The 24,881-nt window shown below is 42.1% G+C and overlaps 3 protein-coding genes across 6 annotated transcripts; 1 reads left to right on the plus strand and 2 right to left on the minus strand.

Annotated features, from left to right (window-relative positions):
• Window positions 1–2,329: 2,329 nt before the first annotated feature.
• LOC148338104 (nuclear factor 7, brain-like) lies at window positions 2,330–9,073 on the minus strand. Its single transcript, XM_088293603.1, has 6 exons — window positions 7,996–9,073; window positions 5,343–5,438; window positions 3,943–4,176; window positions 3,819–3,841; window positions 3,069–3,184; window positions 2,330–2,996 (listed from the first exon to the last, which is right to left on the minus strand). Exons 1-6 carry the CDS (start codon window positions 8,542–8,544, stop codon window positions 2,431–2,433), a joined length of 1,584 nt encoding a protein of 527 aa, XP_088149729.1. The 5' UTR covers window positions 8,545–9,073; the 3' UTR covers window positions 2,330–2,430.
• LOC148338105 (endonuclease domain-containing 1 protein-like) lies at window positions 8,035–19,481 on the plus strand. 3 transcript variants are annotated; one of them, XM_088293607.1, is made up of 3 exons: window positions 8,035–8,822; window positions 13,875–14,054; window positions 15,115–19,481. In XM_088293607.1, exons 2-3 carry the CDS (start codon window positions 13,956–13,958, stop codon window positions 15,718–15,720), a joined length of 705 nt encoding a protein of 234 aa, XP_088149733.1. In that variant the 5' UTR covers window positions 8,035–8,822; window positions 13,875–13,955; the 3' UTR covers window positions 15,721–19,481. The 3 variants fall into 3 exon arrangements, with proteins under 3 accessions (XP_088149733.1, XP_088149732.1, XP_088149731.1); XM_088293606.1 differs by lacking the exon at window positions 8,035–8,822 and adding an exon at window positions 9,319–9,778; XM_088293605.1 differs by lacking the exon at window positions 8,035–8,822 and having other exon boundaries at window positions 13,731–14,054.
• Window positions 16,728–24,798, minus strand: LOC148338106 (uncharacterized). 2 transcript variants are annotated; one of them, XM_088293601.1, is made up of 6 exons: window positions 24,678–24,798; window positions 23,859–24,103; window positions 21,750–22,068; window positions 20,437–20,699; window positions 19,268–19,379; window positions 16,728–18,050 (listed from the first exon to the last, which is right to left on the minus strand). In XM_088293601.1, the coding sequence occupies exons 3-6, from the start codon at window positions 22,039–22,041 to the stop codon at window positions 17,014–17,016; spliced, it is 1,704 nt and encodes a 567-aa protein (XP_088149727.1). In that variant the 5' UTR covers window positions 22,042–22,068; window positions 23,859–24,103; window positions 24,678–24,798; the 3' UTR covers window positions 16,728–17,013. The 2 variants fall into 2 exon arrangements, with proteins under 2 accessions (XP_088149727.1, XP_088149728.1); XM_088293602.1 differs by having other exon boundaries at window positions 20,437–20,696; window positions 24,678–24,797.
• Window positions 24,799–24,881: the final 83 nt, after the last annotated feature.

Genomic DNA, 24,881 nt, shown 5'->3' on the forward strand with positions numbered 1-24,881 from the left:
TTCAAGTTCTTCCACACCAAACGCTTCCATGAATGTCTTTGTCTTGCTTTACACATTGCAACCAAGAAAGAACCTTCTCCAAGCCCTATCATCCTGCCTGTAATTTAGTAGCAAGGGCTTGTGTTACTGTGTTAACTGGACTGCAATGATATCAAATTAGAGATCAGGACACTTTGACTGACCCTGGAGTCCGATAAAAGGAGTCTACAATCAGCCATGAATAATAGACACATTCTCCTTCTCATTATTTATTTGTTTGTATCACAGGTGACAGATTTCCAATTGGCTCTACGAGCACTAAAGTTATTTATCAAGCTGGCACTGGAAATGAAGCTTTGTACGTGATGTGCCGTACGAGGTGACATCTAATCAGCTGATTAACTTGGACATAAGATATTTACAGCTGTAGCGTGAAACAGTACTTAAATTGTAGCTTCACCTCAGTAATGGATTTTGTCACAATGATGCCTTTGCTGTGTCATACGTTATAAAAAAAAACGGAAAAAAACAGGGCCTGCTTGTTAAAAGATCAACTCAACGAAAGTAGTTAAAGTCAGTACCGGTCGCCCTCTAGCGGCAAATTATGGAACAGCACGAATTCGTAATGGACCTCTTGTGATAACAACCAACAAACTAAAACAACAACAACAAAACATGGAAAGCCGTTGAGGTTCATTCAATATCCATCTTAAGATACATGTACTAGTGTGCTCTTTATGCTCACAAGTAGGACAGTTCAGAGCACTAGTAGAATGGCTGTACCTTTGGAATACTGTTTTCCCCCACGACTGTTCTCATTTATGCACTCTCGTAGCACAACTGCATGTTCATAGTGAAAAAAAAAACGCACTAGTTGATGCGAGTACTACTACTGAATCATTAGATGTTAACTAGTAGACTTTTAGACCTTTACTAGTAGTACAGGGAGCAAACTTATCACTTAGTAGTAACGTGTTAGTCTCTCGTGAGGCCTACGAGACTAGTACACGGACCTGCATCTGGATGTCAAGGATTTCGAATTAATCTTCAAACAGCTTTTTGAGAAATAAATTCAATTAAATTAAAACTAAAAAAATATTTACAAAAAGATTACTAGTGAGACACGTGTTCTACAAGTGCACCGCATTGTCGTACTTGTGAGGGGAAAGACATGATACGTGAAGCTTAAGTTAGATATCAAGGATGCTGAATAAATGCTGAAATTCAAATTCACAACTTGGAAAAATAACAATCTATGGAGTTAAAAGCTTTAGTTGCAGTTAAGCATGTGAATAACAAAGTAAAATATATAGTATACGTATTAACATATTGCACCAAAATGAGTTCAACAATTGAAAGGTCGTTTTATCACATTAGCCCTCTTTATATGCTCCTATTATATTGAGACATCCATCAGCAAACCCTAAAATAAATTTCTGCCAATCTTCAAATTGGTTGTCCTCTATATACTTTTGGTTTCCATTTCATTAGGGCTCATTTGGGTGAATTTCTGACTAAGAGTGTGTCTAAGAATTAACCATGATATTCAAGAAAAATCAAAATGTCCTACTTTTGAGCCTTTTTCCCCTCCCTGCATCCTCTCATGATAAATATGTTGAACCAATTACATGTCGATCAGCCAAACACTCATTAATGGCTGATACCCCCCTTCCCATGACAACTTAAAAGGAAGCACTGTTCGGAATGGGACTTCGAAAATCCATCCATTATCCGTGCCGCTTCTCCTCACAAGTGTCGCGGCGGGTGCTGGAGCCCATCCCAGGTATCTTCGGGCAGCAGACGAGGTACACCCTGAACTGGTTGCCAGTCAATCACAGGGCACACATAGACGGGCAACCATTCACGCTCACACTCATACCTAGGGGCAATTTAGAGTGTCCAATCAACCTGCCATGCTTGATTTTTGGAATGTGGGAGGAAACCAACGCAAGCACGGGGAGAACTTGCAAACTACACACAGGAAGGCCGATCGTTCCCATGACCTCTAATAAAATTAAAATAAGAACATTTTCACCAGGATTGTCCTTTTAATCAATATTTTTTTTTTTATCTAAGGACACTCCAGTGAATCCCGGCTATTCGTGGCGTGTAGGGACAGAGCCTTATCAGCAAAAGCAAACATCTGCTAGTATAAAACGCGCCTCCAAAATGTTTATAGTATATTGTACTGTAATTGTATATAAATGCCACAAGATGGTGGCAAAGTACTGCATTTGTCCAAATACGGCTCCTCAACTCACATATTCACCAAGATGCCACAAGATGGTGACAAAGCAATACTTTTACCGAATGGCATATAGATAAAAAAAAATTGCACTGGACTTAAATATGAAGGATTTCACTGTGATCTTATTATTCAGTTTTTCTCAACACCATTACATTACACATAAAAGTTGTTTCAACATCTTGCAGCTATTTGTGCTGAGTCATCTATCCCCAATGTGGAGAGACAATAGTCAGCGGCTCCCAGTTGTAGCCGTTAATAATAGGCCATGGATTAAAATATGGGTAAACCGGCTCATCGAATTTGGCATCGTAGAAGGTGAACAAGTGGCTCATGTCTCCGGCGTCGTAAAAGGCCACCTCACCGCGGCCACAGTCCAGATAGACGCCCACCCGCCTGGGGGGTTTGGCTGGATATAACAAGCTATCCTCCCGGTCTGTGCAGGCTTCGTACTCGCTGGTGCCATCTCCGTTGTCCCTCAGCACCAGCGTCCAGAACCCGTCCTCGGGGCAGAGGTTGATCTCATCCTTTCTGTTGACGGAGGCTCGGGCCACGCCAAGACCCCACGCCGTTTTGGAGCCCACCTCCACCTCCCAGTAGTGTCTGCCCGAGGAAAAGGCCTCCGAGCCAAGGACGATGTTGTAGCGAGTGAAGCGTTCCGGGTTGTTGGGCAGATTGGGTTGGATTTTACCCACCTGGACGCTGGTGCGACATAAGGAAACCCAAAGGCAGGGGTAGGCCGTGTCCGGGTCCAATAGCACGGCGGTCACTGCTACAAATATCAAGGAAAACGTTTTCACACTCACATAAAAACACGTGGATGTGCGTTTGTGTGCATTTGTACCAGGTTGAAAAACCGCACTCATTTTCCTCCAGGTCCTGTACTGCAAAGGTCCCACAACCGCTGCTGACTGGAGATCCACACTCACCTCTGGGGGGCGCTCAAACAAGCTCTCAGCCCTGGAAAGGCAGAAAAAAAATTATTTTTATTCTGGTAATATTAGGATATTTTTTCCTCAAAAATATAGGATTTTCTTCTCTTAGGATTTACATTGACATAACCACTAGTGAAATCATTTTTTTTCTTTTAAGGGTAACCCGAAGACAAATGTATTTAGTAAGTCATCACAAACTGAGGGTCGAATTCATTAACAGACTGCGTGGCGCTAAATCTGTAAATATGGAGCAAACAGATAATATCTAATTCATAAAGCACATGCAGATGGTGAAATGCTTCACTAACTGCGCTGCCAAGCAAAATGCGTCTTGCTGTGCTGCTGGTATTCACGTATATTTAAAGGAGGCATTATGCATATATTTGGCGGGGAATGTGCCCACCTCTATGTAAATGAGTCTCATTGATAAACATCTAATTCACTAACACCGGTGTTAATAGCCACATGGAGTTTGCGGAAAGCAAAGAAAATAGAAAGCTGGTGTCAACTTGTCGCATCTCTGTAGAAGCCTGATCACGTCAGCGGCGGCTGTTTTTCAATGGATGAATGTCAGATTAAAATTGTTGAGTCATGTGACCAATCACAGAACATAAAAATAAGAGAAAAGTATCATACGTAATTACAGAGATGGTACTCACCCGCCAATAAAATCTTTAATCCCCTAAAACAGAAGAAACCAAAAATCACTTTGCAATACCACTGCACTCATTTCACATCAACACACCAACATAGCGACGTCACGAAACATTACTGCTCTCTCACCTTGAGTTGCTCAGGATTTTCTTCCTCTGTCAGCTTGAGGCGGAGCTGGTCGGCGGTGCTTTCTAGCTGACTGATTTGCTGCGTGGCCTCTGTGAGCGCCTCCTCCAGCTCAGTGAGTTTCTCCTCCTTTTGTTTCTGAAGTTTCTGCTTGATGCGATCCTCCTCCTCCCGGAGGAACTCCCTCAGACGGCCAAACTCCGCACTGACCATCTCCTCCAGATCCCCTGCTCGCTCCTGAGAGGAATGGAGTCACACATCCACTTGTTTAAGGCTGCCACAGCGGTATTTTTCCGCTCCTTCAAATCTTTATTCAAGTCCGCCAACAGGAGAACTTTCATTACAAACGGACACTGGTTACGTTTCTCACAATGAGCTGCCACATGTTGGTGACTTGTAGGAAATCTGGGCCACAGCTGGAACGTGCAGGAAGCGATGATTTATTCAGTCATATGATTGGCAACAGGATTATTGTACTGCCATCTAATGGATGAGCATTTAATTGTTCAGCCTACTTTATGCCACTGGCATAGATAGATGAACAATGATATATTGTTGGAGGAAATCATTTTTGGATCAATCAAGTCAAATTGGATAATTGGCAAAATGGTTAAGTACGTCTAGTTTAGAAGTTCCTGTTTATTTCCCAGTGCTATACCATTAATTTCATACACAAAACACAACATTTGTTAAATGTACTCTATTGAAAACACAAGACTCCAAATCAGAGAGAAAAAAAACACCAAAAAGAAACACAGTGACAGGAAGCAGAGAGTTGGCAAACTTCCCCTTTACGTTGTTTACTCATATCCTTTCTCAGACAGAAATAGAAGTGAAAATGTGTGAATATGCACTAAAACTGGGTCAAACAGCTGAGCGGCCTAACAAAACAGGGTGAAGCTTTCAGAACTTTTCACAAGTGCTTTGAGCAAAGATAGTGGATGTGGACTTATCTGGTACTTTTCAAACTAGCAACGTGCTACTTACTCTCATATCTTTGTTTGACACGCACGCATACCGTTGCTCGATTTTGAACAACGGAGGTTAAGCAGCCCGGCCTACCTAAAGTCATTGTGGCATGAAATTCTAATTATGTCCATTCGGCTTCTGTGTGTGAGTGTGTAAGAAAGACAAACATGACTTGACGTGTTTCTGTATCACGTCCAGTGTGTCATGTCTGAGTCTCCATTTGCATAATGCATGAGCGTTTTGGTTCAAAATATGACGGTGTTATGTAATTGTGAGGTTTTTAATGTTTTGTAATGAATAGTGAGATGTTCATTCGTATTTTTACGTAAGGCAGTCCAAGGTGGGTGGATGTTGCTTATTCCTGTCTGATAGGGAGCACTCGTATGAGGGTGGACAAGGATTGTTGTCGCTATAAAAAAAAAAAAAAATCATACCTTAATGAGAAGGATTTTTTCATTCGTGCCTTTTTGGAAAAGTGAGGCGTCCTCTGACTGCTGTTGAACTCTCTCCAGAGCAATAGACAGTTTATCCTGTGGGGAGATAGAACAACTTTTAAAATACTGCAGAAATAAACTGGATTAAAGGACGAGCACCCCTCGCCCCCACCTTTCCTCGTTGAACAACGCTCATCCTTAATGGCACTCATATGACACATGTTTGACCCAGAAACTCAAATGGAACTGCCATTTCAGCCCCAGTAAAAAAACAAAACCAAAAATGCCCTTTTTTTTATCACATGGTACCAATAGGAGGAGTTGCAAGATCTCACATTGGCCTGCTGAATTCTTGTGAAAACACTAAAATGGCTGGAAGCTGCAAACTGGCTCATCTGCTTTTTGAAAAGCCTTCAAACCACGCCACGGTTTATGAAAGTCCTGTTTGTCAGTGCCAAAAGAGACATGTGAATATCATTACAAAGTAGGACAGGTTTTCAATCAGCGAGGAATATGGCACACCCATTTATTTATTTATTTATTTTGTTTTCTAATTTGTTAAGTAGTGAAGATTTTTCTTCTTTCATTTAGAAGAGGGCTACACGTATACATAACCTGTCAAAAAATGTGGACACTCAATGAAAAAAAGTTTGTATATTCTATATGGTTGTATATAAATACATGCAGGTTATATGTTGTACGTGGATGTACATACTTCAAATATATATATGGGTGTCAGCAATGCATAAATCATCACTGTCTGGCTGAATCTCATTATGTCCAAATATTGTCAATTTCATATTTTTTTTTCACAAAACAGTACGATTGGTACCTCCCCATGTCGCTGGCTATCTTTCTGCATTATTAACCAATTAAAAGTGTTGGAAATAATTTTAGAACTAATTCTATTAACACTTTTGCACATTTCAACTGTCTGAGAAATGTGATATGTTTGCTCTGGTGCAGGAGAAAGTTTAGAAGCTACAGAGGAAAGGCCTGGTACAATGATTTTTCAAATATTTTCAAATTTTTTAAATATATTATCTGTGACAGACACTACACAAAGATAGAAAATCTGGTTTTTAGTAGTTTTGGTCAAATTGTGTGTGGTCGGCTACAACACTGCTTAGTCAGCGCACTTTTTTACTTGTTGCATCACTCATGGCTCTAAGATCTTTGAAAAAAGAGTTTGAGAAAATGATTTAACCACAGACTTTTGTGAACCATTTTGTCTAGTCAGTGGGTCATCGCGAGTGCTGACTTTGATGTGGACGGCCGGTGACGACACTCCTTTTGTCGCATTCTTATCAATTTTGTGGCATATTCAATTAGCGATTGAACACAATTATGAGGTAGTGTATTATTTATTTTTGGTGGGCAACAATATATGATAGCAGTAAAAGCATAACTTTAATTTGAACGATGTGGTATTAGATAATTAAAGCAAGATGATTTTTTTTCCCCCTGAAAAGTGATTTTGGGAGATGCAACGATTCTGCCTGACCGCAACAATATGTACTGTATAAATACACTACTGTTTGAAAGTTTGAGGTCACTAGTGGGGTCACATATTTTTTTTAAAGTACAGCTTTTTAACAAAATGAATTGAATTGAAATAATTTCAACTTCAAAGAAATAAAATACAAAATTCTACAAACTAGTCAGGTATTCTGTTTAGACATTGTAATGCATTTCAAGAAAAAAAATCTTTAAAAAATAAGACTTTCCTATTTGACAATTATGCTTTTGAGCAGTTGTGTGTATGTATAAATACACACAACTGTGTGTATTTCATGGAAAACATGAAATAGTCAAGTTTAACCCAAACATTTTTTTTAATTATGTAGCGCAATAATTCTGTGTGGTACGAGTGCAATTAGTGGCTCAAGGCCTCCCTCTTGTGCCATGTGAAAGAATCACTGAATTAAATATGAATAAAAATTGACATTTAATACATAAAACGCTATAGTGAACATATTAGAATAAAGCGTGTAGCTATGCATGCAACCTCTTTAAAATGTTTATTGATCCAGTTGTTGTTGTTTTTTTTACATTTAATGTACAGCACCTTATATTTGTCAAATGCAGTAGCACAATGAATAAGTGCAGTTCAGTTGTACTGTGTTTGCATTTACTCTTAAATAACTGTTTTTAACATTCAAGCACCATTGTTAGGTTTTACATGTCATACATTTTAATTGAACCATTCTAAAGTTAGTTTTTTTTGTCCTACATTAGTGAGCACCATTAGTGTTCAAACTTTGCGAAATGTTACAGTGGCTTACTTGTTGGGCCTCCTATATTACTTCCGGTAACAAGGGCACAGCCAGAACATTTTCAGTGGAGGAGCTAGGGTGACACAACACCTCACTGAAAGGTGGCCAGGAGTAGCCATGCATGTGTCCGTCAATCTTTACGATAAACAATTCTCGGCCATGTCGTTTGCTTGCTATGGTGTAAAAGTAATAATTTTAATTGCCGTTGAGTGGAAGAATTGAATGTTCTTTAACTTCTTTAATTAAACCTGACTGTTTTAGAGGTTTCATTCAAATTATTCTTTAAATATGCAGTTAATATTAAAAAAGTTGGACAGCAAGTAATCTAAGAGTACTTAATCCATGTGAAAATGGCAGATATAGATATAGATATTTACCTTATAGTTTTCAAAGGCCTCGTTAATGGGGATGACATTGTGCGTCTTGTGGTCCCGGGACATGCCACAAACCAGACAAATGGGCAGCTGGTCGTCCTCGCAGTAAAGCTTGAGTTTCTCTTCATGTTCCTCACACATGTCAATTCCAAACAGGCGCGGCCAGTGTCCCACAGACGAGGCAACGCTGCTCATACTGGACCCGGGCTCCCTCTCATCCAGCTCCTCCGGCGGACCTTCCGGGTTCCAACCGGGCGGCGGCGGCCCCTCTGCCCCACCTCCGGCGGCGGCGACAGTGTCCATGGCCCGGGCTCGACGCACGCTGTCCACCACGTTGCACAGGAGCGAGTTGGGTCGCAGTTTCCGCGCGCAAATTTTGCGGCACTTGGGGCAAGTGGACTGCTCGTCCGCCTTGGCCTCCCAGCACTGAACGATGCAAACCTGGCAGAAGTGGTGTCCGCACTCAAGGATGACAGGATCGCGGAAGATCTCCAGACACACCGGACAGGTGAGCTCGGACTGGAGTTCTTCAAGTGCGCCGACCTCCGCCATTGTCCTCCTGTGTGCACATAGTCCTCTTTCCGGGACAAGAACCTACTCGACTTGTCCTTTAGCGCAACACTGACTGGAGTCTGACTGCTCGACTAGTCCAAGCAAGAGTTGATTGACTTTAGCACGAGAGGCAGAAAAGGCGTGGTCTGAGCTCGAGTTTGTCTTTTTTTCCCTTCCAGTTCTTGCATGCAGCAACAGGCTCGGCGACTGCTCGAGTTGTTGCTAAATGCCTCACAAGCGGAAGATGTTTCCAGGAGTACAACTTGTTTTTTTTCGAGGTAGTATGTACGCTAACACAAAAAAAGAGATATCTGTATTTTGGAGGTGTTATGTGGGCAAATTATGGCCGCTCATTTAAAACATTTACATTTTCTAGTCTCTCTCTCTATTTTTTTAATTCCATTATAGGAGGACAAGATCCAAGATGACCCATTTTTCACTAACAAGCTTAGTTTATATATTTTGGTTGGTTATCATTTTCTTTTTTATCCATTCATTTTAGAGAAATTAGGAAACAAGTGACGACTTGGAAAAACGCCTACTTTTAATGAGCAATATAGCCGCGCCCCCCACCGCTCTCTCCATGTTACTGCAAGTGTCAGGAAAGGGACCGATTACAAACTCTTCATGGGAAATCATTGTACTTTCATTGCTTATAACGTCCAAAAACAATTATGATCTATTGGGACCAAATTTAATGTGGACCTCCCTACCTATGACCAATTCAATATATCAGAATGTTTAACCTCTCCATGGCTGATTTATATGCGAAGAGGAACTGTGGAAGTGAGCAGAGGTACTTAGATTATGCTGAGAGGACGCAGCACGCTGCTACTTTGCTGATCACGGCATAAAAGCTCCAGTCCGGATATTTACAGAGACTAAAGTGGGAATGAGTAGATCATATGCACATTTATTTAGATGAGAATTGGCTCCAGTTTTTCGACTGTATGTGACGCAACTACAACGCGCCGTTTTATTCTTTGGAAGGCAACAGCTTCGGGCCAGCCGTACACCACTCAATGTGGCGTTCCAATTCAGCCACAGTAGGCTGTGGAGTTGGCCTCCTCGCTGGAACATTTTGCGCACCTTTCAAGAAGACCACCTCCAGGGTTTATCAATGAAGAGTTTATATGAAATTGTTGCGGACAGCTTCATGAATTGGCTGCAAGCGATGGTGGACGTGAACATGCATGAGTGGCAACAGCCAGGCATCCCCGGCACCAAGAAGCCAGTAAGAAGCTAATTTTGTTCTGTTAACGTCATCTGTTTAGCGACCAAAAGATAATTGAGAAGAACATACTGTTGTTACCCGTGGAGGGTGGGATGTGTAAACATCGATGCCTCGCTGCCTCCTCACATTTAACAAAGGATTAGCATAGGTAAATGTCCGAAATATAACCAGTTGGGGTTTGTGTGCACATTCACGCTCTTGTCCGCTTCATCCTGTGTAAGTGGAGAAACGATCAGCATGATATTTTTAATTTTGTGGAGGTGATCACATCAGCTCACGTTTGATCTCAATAAATCCAAACAATTGTGCAGATTGCTTTTATGAGTAGTAATGTGGATTTGTATTTTGGTGGCAATAGGTTGCCGTTTTTGACAGCAGAACTGAGAATTCGAGCAATATTAACTCACTTGCTTCCCTGCTGGGACATAGATGCAGAAACCAGAAAAAAATAACGAGCTGAGCTCCAAAAGGGGGCATGCCAATTTGTCATAAATCTCATCACAAAAAAAACGTAAATGACTACAGAGTCTTTTAGGGGAGAGTATTTTAGTACTTGTGTCATTTTTCATGCAAACCTATTATATAAGTGCCAATGTTAACGTCAGTGAAGTGTCCTTTTAAATTTCATACACGACAAATGTATTTTCATGTTCAAACTGATAAACTCATCCCCCTCCAATGTTCTCATTTTGAAATTTATGCTTGCAACATGTTCCAAAAAGGCTGGGACAGGTGTAACAAAAGTTGAGGAATGTTTGGAACATTCCACACGTGGACAGGTTAATTGGAAACAGGTGAGTTTCCAATGATTGGGTAAAAATGGGGAATCCCTGAGGAAGCAAGTTAGGTAGGGCCTCACTGGCACCATCTAGTGGACATTCCCTGCATGTGAAAAATTGAAAAAAAGTCAAACTGATTATATTAAATTAGGTTGCATTTTAGTTGTATGACCCGTGCTTTCCCATGATTTTCTTCAATCCAATAATTGTCAATTATTTCGTCATTAGAATAGATGAATGTGCGTATTTACTGCGGAGGTTGGGCAGGAAGTGAAGCATCTCAGGTCTGGTGTGTCAATTTGCAATTGCGGACTATGGCAGAGGATGTGTCGTTCATATATATATATATATATGTATGTATGTGTGGGTGTGTGTGTGTGTGTGGGGGTGTGTGTGTGGGTGTGTGGGGGCGTGTGTGTGCGTGTGTGTGTGTGTGTGTGGGGGGGGGGGTGTGTATGTATGTATGTATGTATATATACATACATACATACATACAATTCAGACTCAGACATAAGAAGCATGGAGAGTGGCTGGCACTTTGCTGTCAAAACATCTTATTAAGCAGGTTTCTTTTGGGGCTGTAACAAATGATGAATCTGTGTTGTTCCCTTTTTTACATAATCACCAGAAAATACCAAATTATTGTAAATGGGGGTTTACGGATATTTTTTTTTCTCCATGATTCATTTATGTGTCCAGAATGGCCTTTAGACGGGTAGACTTTCTAAATGATTGTCTTTGGAAAGTCATGCTTTTATGGAAAAATCTAGAACACTACTGACAGCAATACCTTTGTAAAACATTACTCTAATATACATACTTAATCACATGCATTCTTTTATTACGGTGCTGTGAAAAAAAATCCAAAACGGCATGAAACGCTGGGATGAAAAATTCCAGCGGAGAAGAAAAATGTGTCAAATATGACTTAACGTCAGTAGTATGCTGACGCCAACACATCGCCTCATGTCACATTCCATTCACGTCATGGGCACTGTATCCTTTTGCTCTGGCTGTGATTTCCCGCGTGTTGCCCTATGTCCTTTAAACAATGCAGCAATTCATAAATCAAGTATGGAGGGAAAAAGTGCCAGAAAGAGAGGATTTCCCCACAAATAAAAGAACGGGAAACGGGTAGTGTTCTAGTTCTAGCATATTTAAGAAAATGCTGTCTGGTTCCCACGATAAGGGAAGTTTCGATGACTACTAAATGTGGCACGGAAAGTCACAAAACGGAATCAAGACGGGACAAGAAAAGCTTCTTATGAGTGTGATAGTTGCATCATTCACGCTAAGAAGGATTGGAGATACCGTATACTCAGGCCATCACCAAACAGCCTAATTTTAAACATGGATGTGTATAATAACCAGTATATACTGATTGTTAATTTTGCATTGGATATGAACCAAAGCGAGTCATAGATAAGCTATACTCCGTCAATGTGAGAATGACATAAAATTCCGAGCAACACATTAGAAGACACCCATTGCAAATCTAAACTTTCAACAAAAGCATTTATATGGTATAATTATGCCCCATTAAAGGCATGCCCATCATATAATAAGATAAATAATTGCTGACAGTGGCTGGAGGAGTAATGTTGCAGTTAAACTCATTCAAATCAAATGGAGGGAATAGTTAGTCTAATCCCGGGGTGGGCAAACTTTTTGATTGGCGGGCCACATTAGGTTCTAAAATTTGACTTATGGGCCGAACCAGTAGCAGATGGATTGAGTGTTTTGGTTACCTCACCTCAACGGAGAAAATAAATATATTACATTTTAAATGAAAGTGAACAAAAGCTCTACAACAATATATGCGTCTTTGAAAAAACCACAGTATTAAGAAAATAAACCATGAACAAGGTTTATTCATTTAATTTTTTTCAAGTTCGGCAGGCCGAATTAAAACATTTAACGGGCCGTATGTGGCCCCTGGGCCGTAGTTTGCCCACGCCTGGTTTAATGCTATTAAACAATCTTAGCATTTGTATTATTATTGTATTACTATTTACTTCCATCATGTCAGTTCTTAGCGTTTACACTTGCGAAGTTACTTGTATGCAATTTTAGCATCTGCATTTGGAAATGGACGTCAAAAAAATGGAATCAAGTCCTTTAATCGGAATTAGGCCGCAGCTCTCGTTATATGGCAGCATAACACTAGCATGGAAACAAGAACAAATGGTTTCTCTCAGCCCTTCAAAGTTCAAATCCTTCAGACTTTTGCTACAAGAGCGGCGCTAGTTTTTAACTTAAATTAGTATTTTTCCACCTTTTATGCCACACAAAGTTTATTGTATGTCAACTTGGACCTGTTTTTGACTGTTTGCAGCAGCATTTCTGGCCATGACATTCATTGAAGGAGAATAGTGTTTGACATTGAGGGGAATGTCATCAGGATTCGAGCAGTGCCGCTTTGCCATAGGACACTTGTTTTTTACGCCTAAACGGGCAGCGTTTTTGCAAATGTGCCGAGTTTTTTTCAGTGGAAATGTTGGTGCTGTTGGACTGTCTGCGATGACACGGCTTGGCAGATGATGAATAGACAGCTGTAGGAGCTGAGGATGAGGAGCGCCATCAACATGGGGCGAGGAGATGTTGAAAGGAGTCAGTGTGTGAAAAGTAAATTGAAGATGCTCAAAATGGAACTGGAGAATTGAACCATTCTCTCTGTGATGCGTGTATGTTACTCACCAATGGACGCTACACTTGCTTGCTTACTTCCAAACTTTGCTTGTAGCAGGCGTGAGTGACATCATGTGTGTTGTGATCATGACATCTCTGATCACCTGGTGAGAGAAAACTTCAAATCACTCCTCTTTCATTTATAACCGTTTCAAACAATGAAGTGTATGTAGGTGTTGGTTTATGTTTGTATTGTTGTTGATAGATATAAGCCGACCGACTGGACGTATTTTTATATATATTTTTTAAAATTTTCCAGTCTCACTCTCATAGACGCAATTTAGCGCATGACTTTTGTAATACGCCTTGCTAAATTCTTCTGAGGTTAGTGAGGCAGTAAGGATATTCTATAGTTCCCTGATGACACTGTGATTGCTGGTAAAGAGGGGAAGTTTGCAAACCAATTTTGAGGGCTGGGTCACCCGTTGCGTTCCTTCTGCCTGCATATAAAGGAAAACCTGATGACCTGATGATCAAGTGTCTCTCTCCAGCAGACATTGTGCAGAATGTCTCGTTCATACATGTGTTTGTCATTTGGTGCTCTCTTTCTACTCTTGAGCTGGTTTGACTGTCTGGTCCTTGGAGAGCTCCACCAGGACTTCTCTAAATGCCACCAATTCTTCTATAAGGGAACGCCACCAAAGGGTGTAATTGCTGCAGGATACCAGCCCATATGCCAGCGCTTTGCAAACCAGTACCGCTTTGCTACCATGTACAATCGTCAGCATCGCACACCATTGTATTCGGCATACATCATCAGCTCTGCAGATGGGAAACGTCCCAATTCCACTTGGATGTGTGAGCCACAGGTAAGAAAAATAACACTCTCTCTTGAATGCTGCACTGTGTGTGTAATGTATATAGTATGTACTATAATTGAAACCATGCTATATCCGTAAATAAAACTAAGCAATGCCTTTGTTTATTGTATTATTTTATTGCCAAGAAAGTATGATACCATGAACTGAGAAGCTTCATTTAGTCAAAAGTAGTTTGTCGCCACCATATTGTGATGTATTGGTGTCAAGGAACTATTATGATGTGATTAGAGTAGCTTCATTTAGACCATGGAAGTCAAGCTCATTGTTTTCGCGGCCACATTGTAGTTTCAGTTTCGCTTGAATGGCCATCACCTCATATTATTACATATAGAGTGACCAACAAATTGATGGATAAGTACTTTGAAATCAGAAGTCAGGACGAATGATTTGTTCAACTATTATTTAAGTTGATGTAATAAGGGGATTGGTAACAGGTACATGCTTGCATCTCTATCTCAATGTTATTATTTATTACATATGACAATTTAAAACCGTGTTCCAGATTTTAGCAAGCATCATGGAAGTTAACATACTTGATTTGCTTTTGCAGGACACATTAATTGATGTGGTGGGCCAGATCCGGCCCCCAGGCCTTGAGTTTGAAACCTAGGATTTAGACCATATTGGTGCACATTTGTACCAAGAATCTATTCGTTAAGGAGTTTAATTTAAATGGTAATGCTTTTCCACCATCTTGGGGCATATTTGTGACAAGGAAATATGTTGAAGTGAATTGAGGAGCTTCATTTAGAGAAACAAATAGTTGTTTGTCACCATCTTGGGGTGCAGGAAATGTATTCAAATGAGTTTAGGCACTTCATTTAGACTAAATAGTGCTTTGACACCATGTTGTGGCATCTATTGGGAATGATCAAGATGGGGTGGCATCAATTACATGCAGAATTTCACTATTTGCAGCTGGTCTTTCTAAAACATTATTTCCCTTTGTGGATAATTTGAACTTTTGTTTTAGTATACTGTAGTTATATTTATTTTTCCATTCTAGATGTTATTCTTGAAATAAAGTGCACTGTTATCTGTTATTCAGTTGGCGTTCTCCCGGGCCAGTCCTGAAATGAAACCATTCAACACACCAGTGGATCAGAATGTGATGGAAAGTCAAGCAGTGCTTCAGGATTACAAGAATTCCAACTACACCAGGGGCCATCTCAATCCCAGCATGCACCAGAAGACCATAGAAGACCGCGTGGCCACATTCACCCTGACCAATGTGGTCCCTCAGCGGGCGGGCTCCAACTCGGGCCCATGGAATTCGCTGGAAAACCAAATGCTGAGGAAGTTCAAGGCCTTCTGTGAGGGTCCCATGTACGTGATCACTGGAGCAATGCCTTATGCAAACGGTACTCGCTGCATCAATAACCGAGTGTCTATCCCTGAGTACATGTGGTCCGCCTACTGCTGCCCGTCATATAAGGTCAAGCTCCCTCGGGATGTGCGGCCACTCTTTCCAACATACGCTGCTGTGGGCAGAAATGACCGCAACAGTGGTGAGGAGATTGTGCCAGTGAACCCCAAAGCGAGAACCTCGTTTCGGGGATACGATGTGAGGAAGATGCCTCTGGCGACCCTGGAGGGTATCCTGGCACATAGATTGTCAATGCCAATCACATTGTTTGAGGGCCAGTGTCAGTAGCTCTGCATCCTGCCCACGACCACATCTGTGCTTACTGTCTTTTATCAACAATTCAATGGACATAATCAATTTATTCTATATTGCTGATCATTCCAATTACTTTTTAATTGTAAATGTAACTGTAGGGTACAATTATTATGTATTGATCTTACAATAAACCTGAACTGCAAAGAAGCCAAATTTTTCCCCGGTACTATTTTTTTTTCCATTAATTTTCAATGGCAACTACCAGCTTGGGGTCACTGATGGTTTAGTGGACGGGTATGGAACTCCAGTTCCTCGAGAGCCATTTCCTGTATTGGATCACTCTCTACTCCAACACATCTGATTCAATTGATTAGAATAATTTCCTGCTTCCACAAAGCTTGTTGGTGTGCTGATCGTTTGAATCAGGTGTGCAGGAGTAGGGAGAGATTTAAAATAGGCAGGATATGGCTCTCGAGGACACAGAGTTCCCTACCCGTGGTTTAGTAGTACTCGCCTGACTTGTGAACGGGCAGCATGGGATCAGTTCCCACCCTATGACAGGCTGACGACCAGTACAGGGCGTACTTCGCCATTCGCCTAAAGTCAGCTAGGAGAGGCAACAGGGGTCTTCAATCCTGTTTGGGGGCCACTGACTCGTCTGTTTTCCATCTCTGCAACACAGCCGAATCAAATGATCAGGATTGTTCTCACGCTTCTGCAGACGTTGCTGTTTATCTGATCATTTGAATCAGCTGTGTTGCAGCAGGAAGAGATGGGAAAACAGGCAGGAAATCGGGCCCTTGAGGAACAGGGTTGAGGACCCCTGGTGTACAGGATAAGTGGTGTTGAATGTGACACAATTCTAAACTAAGTGCACCCTTGTGTCAAGTCTTAAAATATTGAACCATTTATACCGTGTAAGCTGTACAGTGGTCGCTGATGGCGGTGGTTCACTCGCGTGACTTTCATGCAGGCAGTGTACTGGAGGTTTAGTCTTCACTGTGTGAAGTCCAGCTCTATACATTTTTTTAGATGAGAAATGTATTCTAAAGGACTGAAATGTTTATTTCTCAATGCAGACCATAGACAAATATACAAAATACAGTCATTCCTCTAATGGAGGGGGGGGCAAAAACATGTCCTCTTCCAAGGGAGTTAAGTGTCAAAACAAACATAGAAATGTATTCTTTTCCTTTATAAATAAGTACAGGTTTTATACAAATAGGAAAAGCTTCAGTCAAAATGAGAACTTGCCATTTAACTTCTAGCCGCTTAGGGTCATTTAAGTTTCATCAGTTGAATGACCCTAAATGCTACCACATTCAGTTAAAAACATTGGTGGCTTTTCAGCTGCTCCACATCGCGGAAGTTCATCCCGCAGGCAGAGCACTGCATTGAAGCCTTCTCGCCATTGTGAATGAGCTGGTGTCTCTTTAAGTACTCCACTCGACTGAAGCGCTTCCCGCACGCTTCGCAACCATAAGGACGTTCACCCGTGTGGATCCTCTGGTGGCGCTCAAGATTCCCAAGTCGGCTGAAGCTGCGCCCGCACAACGGGCACTGGTGCGGCCTCTCGCCGGTGTGCACCAGATGATGGCGCTCTAGGGAACGCGAGTGTGTGAAGCGCTTGCCGCAAATCTCGCAACAGTGCGGCCTCTCTGCGGCACAGGCGCACTCGTGGTTCTTGAGCGCCCACGCATGGCTGAATGTATTTCCGCAATGGGCACATGGGAAAACGTTCTCCTCGCCGCCACTGTTCTGTAAATGGGCGCCACCTAACGGGCAAGGGTGCTCCTCCATCTCAGCTTCTGTATTGAAGCCGCCCCCACACTGAGGGCAGAAGTGGAGCAGGTCGGGGGCAGCATCCTCCTCACCTCCGCTCTCGCCCGCGCTTCCCGCGGCAGACGGCTGCAGGTGCTCAGACTCCCCCTGCTCGGTTCCATCATCTCCACTAAGGGCAGAGTCGCTCTCTCTTCTCTTCCTGAACCTGCCTGACCCAACCCCCCCGGGCCTCACGCGGCCCTTCACACGGTCCTTCACCCGGCCTCTGGCTACCTGGTCCTCTCGCTGCAGTGTAGGAGGCTGTGGCGCCGCATCTCCGTCCTGTTCCATTCCATCCAGTCCGATGTACTTTGGAGGCAAGCCGAGCTTGCCGCCTAACACCATCTCCGCTGCGGGGGCCGTGGGAAGCGAGGCCGTCATTGCGGCCTGCTCGCGGCCTCTCTCAGCTCTCAGGGCAGACTCCAGTCCCCTTAGCTCGTCCACGGTCATACCGCTCTCTGACTGCTCCACTGTGCCCACATCCCAGTCGTCATCCTCTTTTTTGGCAGAGGTGAGACTCAAGGGACGATCTGCCAGGTCCCCTGAGAAGAAACAGGAAATTAATATGAAGCGAGTCCACCAAAAGTTGGACAATACTGAGACCAGCCAAACACTATGACCAGTTGCACAATATTATAATAATAATAAAAATAATAATAATAATAATCAACACCAGTTGTGAATTGTGCCAATCATCCCCACCAAGTTTTACAAAAAGTAGTGAAGCATTGACCAGTTTTACTGTAAAGGTAAAACTGAATTTTAGGTTCATGCTGAAATATCACCTTTTTGTCACGTGTTTTCACAAATCACGCACTGGTCAACACAAACTGTTTTGATTATTTATTTATTTTATTTACTGAATCTGCCCTCATTTTTTTTTCTCTTGTACATTTAGTTTCCATAATAATAATAATAATATTAAAAAGGATAAGAAAGTGTAATATATTTAGTAATATCTATAAATATTTTTTCTGAAACGTCATAGCTCTAAATAACAATGCATGGTAAATACATATTGCACAAGCTATTATAGTTCAAACTAAAGAACAAAAAATGAAAATATCTACTGATGTGCTAGGAAAAAAAGTAAGGACGTGTTTTAAATCAGCGTAGAAAACATTTTTAGAGGCACATAAAGCCATCTGGTGGAAAAAAAAATCTGGACTTCACATATTTGAGAAGTCTCTCTTTTTTTCAACAAAAGTATGATATACACCACAAGCATAAATGTAGACGGGTAGAACTGCCAATGTAGAGTCAGCATTTTTGACTGGCAAATTCGTTTTGATCAAATGTCGGCTAAACGCTAAAAACAGCATTTTTCCCCATAATGCCACAAGGTATTGACTTATGCATGTACAAGTAAAAAAAAAAAAACTAAACATTTTTATCATTTGTCCCCGATGATGCAAATATGTTTGAAAAATATAAAATTGTCAAAATGACCAAGAAAGAGGTCAAGTTCTTGCTCCCATTGGTTTGTCTAATTCGGTGTCGATACAACAACTCCTTCTCATATGAGTTGTTTGACAGTTATGAAAAGGTCAGCAAGTTCTATTTTAAATGTTGACGTTATCTTAATGATTAAAGGCATTTTAAAAAATTCAACTTCTCTTGTAAGCGCATGTAAATCATCGATGGAGGGCTGCACCCAATAAACTTTCTTCTTGGACACCACATTGGCAAGGGCTGTCCATCTCCGGGATGACTCATGTATCTTATCCTCTGTTGGTCAGTATGCACCGGGGCTCATTACCTTCACTTTGAGCTCTGGGACTATCACGGAAGTTGTGGTTTGACCGCTCCATCTTCAGTGCCTCCTTGATCAGCCTGAGAGAAGCTGGTTGATATGCCTCATTCTGGGCAAACTGCATGGAGAAGCACAGAACATAGTGGGCAAATTTCCAAGCATCATCAAATAGAGAAGCAATAAACATGTAGAAAATATACTGCACATATTGTAGTATGTATGTGGGAGATGGGTGGCGTGTGAGCTGGTGAACTCGTTGGCAGTTGTGTACGCGTGTCAGAGTGTGAGCTGTGGCTGGCAGCAGCTCCTGCATGAGTGCGATCATTGTGTTTATGTGTAGAACTTTTCTCATGGCATTCAATAAAATGCTGACTAGTGCACTTGGTGACTTTGGCTCTCCTTTCTCACAAGTGTAGGAATTATACTAAAAAAAGAACAACGCAGGGGTGCCCAAGTCCAGTCCTCGAGAATCCCTATTCAGCCTGTATTACAGGTTTCCCTCCTACAACACACCTGCTTCAAATGATCAGAATCATGATCGGGCATCTGCAAAGCTTGCTGATGAACTGATTATTTGAATCAGGTGTGTTAAAGGAGGGAAACTGTAAATCAGGCTAGATAGGCGCTCTCGATGATGTCGACTTGGCCACCCAGGTTAATGTAAAAATGATCACTGTAAACTGGAGTTCTCCACACTCGAGCAACTGTTCCTCTTGACCACGAGCTACATTAGATTGCTGTAAAAGATTATGTGGTATAAACTGGCATTTTAATTGTGTAAACATCTGTGCTGTTGCAATGCCATTCATTTGCAAAGGGACATTTGGAGTCGCAGCCAATCTACTTTAGATGTTCTGCAATTACTGAATCCTTCAATTGCGTCGCTTGGTGTGCAGCAAGAAAATATTTGGAAATGGCTCTATTATGACAGTTGGCATTTTATGATGTTTTGAGTGCTTATGCATGGACGCTCCACTGCTTGGACTTTTTATTTGGACATCGGCGCTCATGTGAAGTGGAGCGCTCCCATTCCGATATCAAATAACCTCCATTTGTCAACTGCAAAGCCGCAGTAATCCGAACACAAACAAAAATTCCTTGTTGCATCTTATCCTGTGTGAAGTTGCGAAGCAATGTTGCGGTTCCGCTTTCTTCTCCACCTCCTCATCCCTCACCTCCTCTTTGATGCTGGTCGTTTCCTCCCCCTCACCGCTGAGGCTGCCCTCCCCTTCCTCATCCTGAGCCATGCCTTCCTCATCTTCGTCGCCCCTGGGGAGCTGAACGAGGTACATCTGCCTGGAATCTTTCCCTCCCTGTCCTGCTGCCATCACCGCTGCTGCTGCTGCTGCTCCTCTGCCGCCTCCTTCGCCGTCCCCCCAGATGCCTCCAGGCCAGCCTCTGCGATAGGCTGCCGCAGAGCACTTCTTTGACTTGCCTGCTGAGGAGAAAAGAAGACATGATGAGAGGATAGGCGGTTGACGATGAGGAGGAGGGAGAGCGAGTGGGAGGAAATGATTGGTTAGCCAGGAGCAATGGATGAAGGAGGAAAAAAAGGTGAAGGGTGAGACTGAAAGAGGCAAATGAGAGGATTGCAGTGACGCGAGTGGGTAGAGGGGATGTGGAGCGAGAGAAGGAAGGACAGGAAATACATGAAGAGGAGAGGAGTGGGGAGAGAACGCTTAATTGGTGTGAAGGAGGGGGAGAGAAAGAGGAGTGCGCGAGAGACGTGATGAGGAAACGAAACGCGCAGGAGGCGGCGGGGGCGGGCAGGAAGGGAGGAGGAGAGAGGAGGCAGGATTGTGAAGGAAGTGGGGGAGGGAGAGGAGCCATGACAGGAGGGAAGGAGGAAGAGCTTCAAAGCAAAGAGAGGAGGGGCAGGTAGAGAGGACAGATGGAGGAGGAGGCAGAGGGAGAAGGAAGAGAGTGGGTGGAAGAGTGTGTCAAAGCAGAGGAGCGAGATGGGGGAGGTGGAGGACAGGGAGGAGGCAGAGGGGAAGGAACAGGAGGAAGAGGGTGGAATAGTGTGTCAAAACGCAGAGGACAGGGAGGAGGAGGCGGAGGATGAAGAAAGAGGAGGAGGGAAAGAGAAATAGTGTATCGAAGAACACACGAGAGGACAGAGTAAGAAGGCGGCGGAGGAAAAAGAAAAGGAGGAGGGAGGGAAGAATAGTTGGTGAAAGCACAGAGAAGCAAGAAAGAAGCGGGAGGAGACTATAAGAGTGTCAAAGCACATAGGACAGCGAAAAGGGGGAGGTAGGGGATTGAGGGAGGGGGCAGAGGAGGAAAAGGAGGGAGGAAGAGTGTGTCAAAGAACACACAGAGTAAAGCGGGTAGAAGGAGCAGGAGGCACAGGAAAGAGAGTGATGAGCGCTTGCCAGATGATTTGCAACAAAACAAGTGTCTTGGTATAATACAACAACATCCCCGTTTCTCCAATGTAAACGATAATCGTTCTGACACCCACTGCAAAACTTTTCCGTCCACTTACCGTCCTTCTCAGCTTTCCGCTTGTGCCGTCCGCCCTCCTCGCCCGCTGGTCCGGCGTTGCGGCGGCTGGCGGCCCAGCCGGCACCATACATGCGCTCCGTCCTCAGCTTGTTCTCGGTGAGCCTCAGGCGCAGCTTGAGAGCGTCGTTCTCCTTGCGGTTGAGGGAAAGCTCCACCAGGTAGTTGGCCACCGTCTCCTGGAACAGTTTGGTGATCTCGCATACGGACGCCCGGATGAGACCGTCCATGACGGCCGTCAAATGTGTCTCAAACGTGGTCACTGATTCCTCCATTGTCACGGGGACAGGTCCGAACAGAAGCTGGACATGATGAAATGTTTGTTACTTTGGTAGAATTATTACAGTAACACAGACAGACTGATGTACCCACTGGCAAAAATACAAACGTACTTGACCACCCCCCCCTAAAAATGTTTCATACAATGTTACCTTGACCTACAAGTTAGTTGATTTGTATTTTTTCTTTCCTTCTTGGTGTTAAGCAAGTCGAGATTGACAATTAATCAAATTCAAATCGACATTGCAAAACTGGAGAATACAATTTTCAAATAGCATAAACTGCAATTTTGAAAAAATAATTGCATTATTTCGGTCAGCCAGTAGACTTGTCTTTACACTACACTTGTTTAGGAGAATTTTGTGAAGTTGTAGTGAACGCCAAAGACTGCAAAGTGTTTAGTACGTTAAAAAGTATGAAAAATAAATATATAATGGGAAGAGTATTTTGAAAAAATATGCATTTTAAGTCGCAATATTTGAGGGAAAAATGAATTCGATTATTTCTCTAAATCGTTCCGCCCTATTTACTAGTGAACTTCAAAAGCACAGCCGTACAAGTAATATGGACAGAAAAAAAAGAGTGACAGCCGCACAAATAGAAAATGAGAACACTTTCAAGGAGCCTGGCGAAAATGCAGATACTTAACTAACCATGATGTACATGATGTCACTTATTAGGCCATGCCCATTTTATGCCAACGTACACAATTGTTACATTATTAAATTGATATGTGGTGTTTTGGGGGATCGGAAATGGATCAACTCATATGTCAAGGTGCCGCTGTATTAACAGGCAGTCTCCCTCTAGTAAATGAAATAATCACTGACTTTGTACAGTTCAATTGGATTAAGAATGGTTTGTTTTTCAACATTTACGTAGAATTTTGATTTAACTTATATGTACAATATGGTTTCATAAATGTCTTATATTTTTACCTATAAGTGCCTCAGGCATTAAAGGTTCAAACAGTGCATAATTTTAAAGTGGCTTATAATAGTATACATACATTTTAAGAATAAAAGCAATGCCTCGATTTTGATGAACACTTATGCCTACTATGCTATGTTACTGTATTTCCATGTTAGACATGATTGTGGTACTTAAAGAACCAAGTGTATTTTTAGGTGGTATATGTGTAAAATGAGTGTGAACCACAGAAACACCACTTCAATGTCAAACTTACCCAACAACATTGCCCTTAAGAATAAATAATTTACTGAATATTTGGTTTCAGTAGAGCATAAACATTCTGTTATGACTCTCTGGAACATCAGTCAACCCAGGCTAAAATTAACTCCTCCCCCAAATGTTCAAAGACTTGAAACCGTCATGATGCATTACTTAAACATAATTATTTGAGACCAATCACTCATTTCTCTATTATCCAAGATTTTGACCCTTGTCTTATTTTTAAGCGAATAATTGGAAAGGTTTAAAAAAAAAAGAACGTGAAAGTAATTATTTGCAATTTGTGCAACGTGAAACCGGATTACTATATTGTAAATATATAAACCTGACATATAAGACACAATGCATTCATTATTTTACAACTTCAAATAAAACGTTGTTTCAACTAATAGAATACAACAAAATATTGCTCACGACGCGTCATCGAGGAACCGTTAGTCCTGTCAATAATTGAAATGATAATTTCCCGGACTCGGCGACTCAGAAATTTCGTCAGAACTAAGCATTCTAGCGTCACGTATTCTAATGGAAATTGAATAATGCACGGAGGAGCTGCAACCACAGCGTAACGTTACGGAGTGGTTCGATTAGCCAGCAGGCTAATTCGCTTTCAAATACGCACCGTGTGCTTGGGTGCCTGTGGTGAATGCGTGAAAATCACAGAAAGGCCGCTCGACGTTTTCCTCGCAGGTCGAGTCCAATTCGAAAGCAAAGGAAGACGGCGACAAAGGAAAGCGCCATCGAACTTCTCCACTGCTTCCCACCGGGACTGTTTTTCCTCTCGCCTCCTTCAACACTGTGGAGTGATGCTTGGGGACACTGCGCGTGCTCAGGAACGTCATCTGTATACAGACGAGAGCAGTCGCGCTAAGAGCACGCAAAAACATTGATTAGAAATCATAAATCTTGTCGATATGAACTCCAAAGTTGTGTTTTCAATTATATATATAAAAAAACGAACAGCGTAATATATATAGTAACGTTCGTCACTCCCGAGATTGTGTTTGTTGTACAATTATTATATACCCCAGGACGGATTGTGACGCTGTGGAGACCTTGTGGCCGAATTATTTCAAGACTCGAAGAAAGCAGTCACGGTCGCTCCTAGATATTTTGCTACAGTACCTATGTGTCGCTTTAGGATCTGCATCGTACGTTGACGTCACCGCTATATTGGATATGACAAACTGCAGCGATTAGAGAATAATTTATAAAGGAACTATTTAGAATGTTTTGATTTTTCAATGTCCATTCATTTTAAAAACCCAGTATTCATTTCAATAATATGAAAAAAATGTCTTCTATCATATCACCGAACAAACATGGGTGTAGTAATGAATAATTATATTGCAAGACACTGTGGCTACTGAAGGAGACAAAATATTCCGATCACAATTTTTCTGACTACAACATGTGCAACAATAAATGCAATATCTCTTACTTCGTCGCTTGAGGGGATACAAGAATGCGATTGTGAGGAGATCTTATTTCCACCTGTGCTGAACAAATTGATGGTAGACTTGCAATGCAAAGTGTGGACTCTCTGGGGACCGTAGTCCGTGTGCTTCAAAATGCACGCGCTTTGACTTTAGGACGTTGCATTCAATTAGTTCATCACGAGATGCCCCGTTAATTATTTTACTGC

The sequence above is a fragment of the Idiotropiscis lumnitzeri genome, chromosome 4 (genome assembly GCF_059441095.1).
Source record: "Idiotropiscis lumnitzeri isolate Australia: NSW breed Sydney's pygmy pipehorse chromosome 4, RoL_Ilum_1.0, whole genome shotgun sequence".
Taxonomy (NCBI): domain Eukaryota; kingdom Metazoa; phylum Chordata; class Actinopteri; order Syngnathiformes; family Syngnathidae; genus Idiotropiscis; species Idiotropiscis lumnitzeri.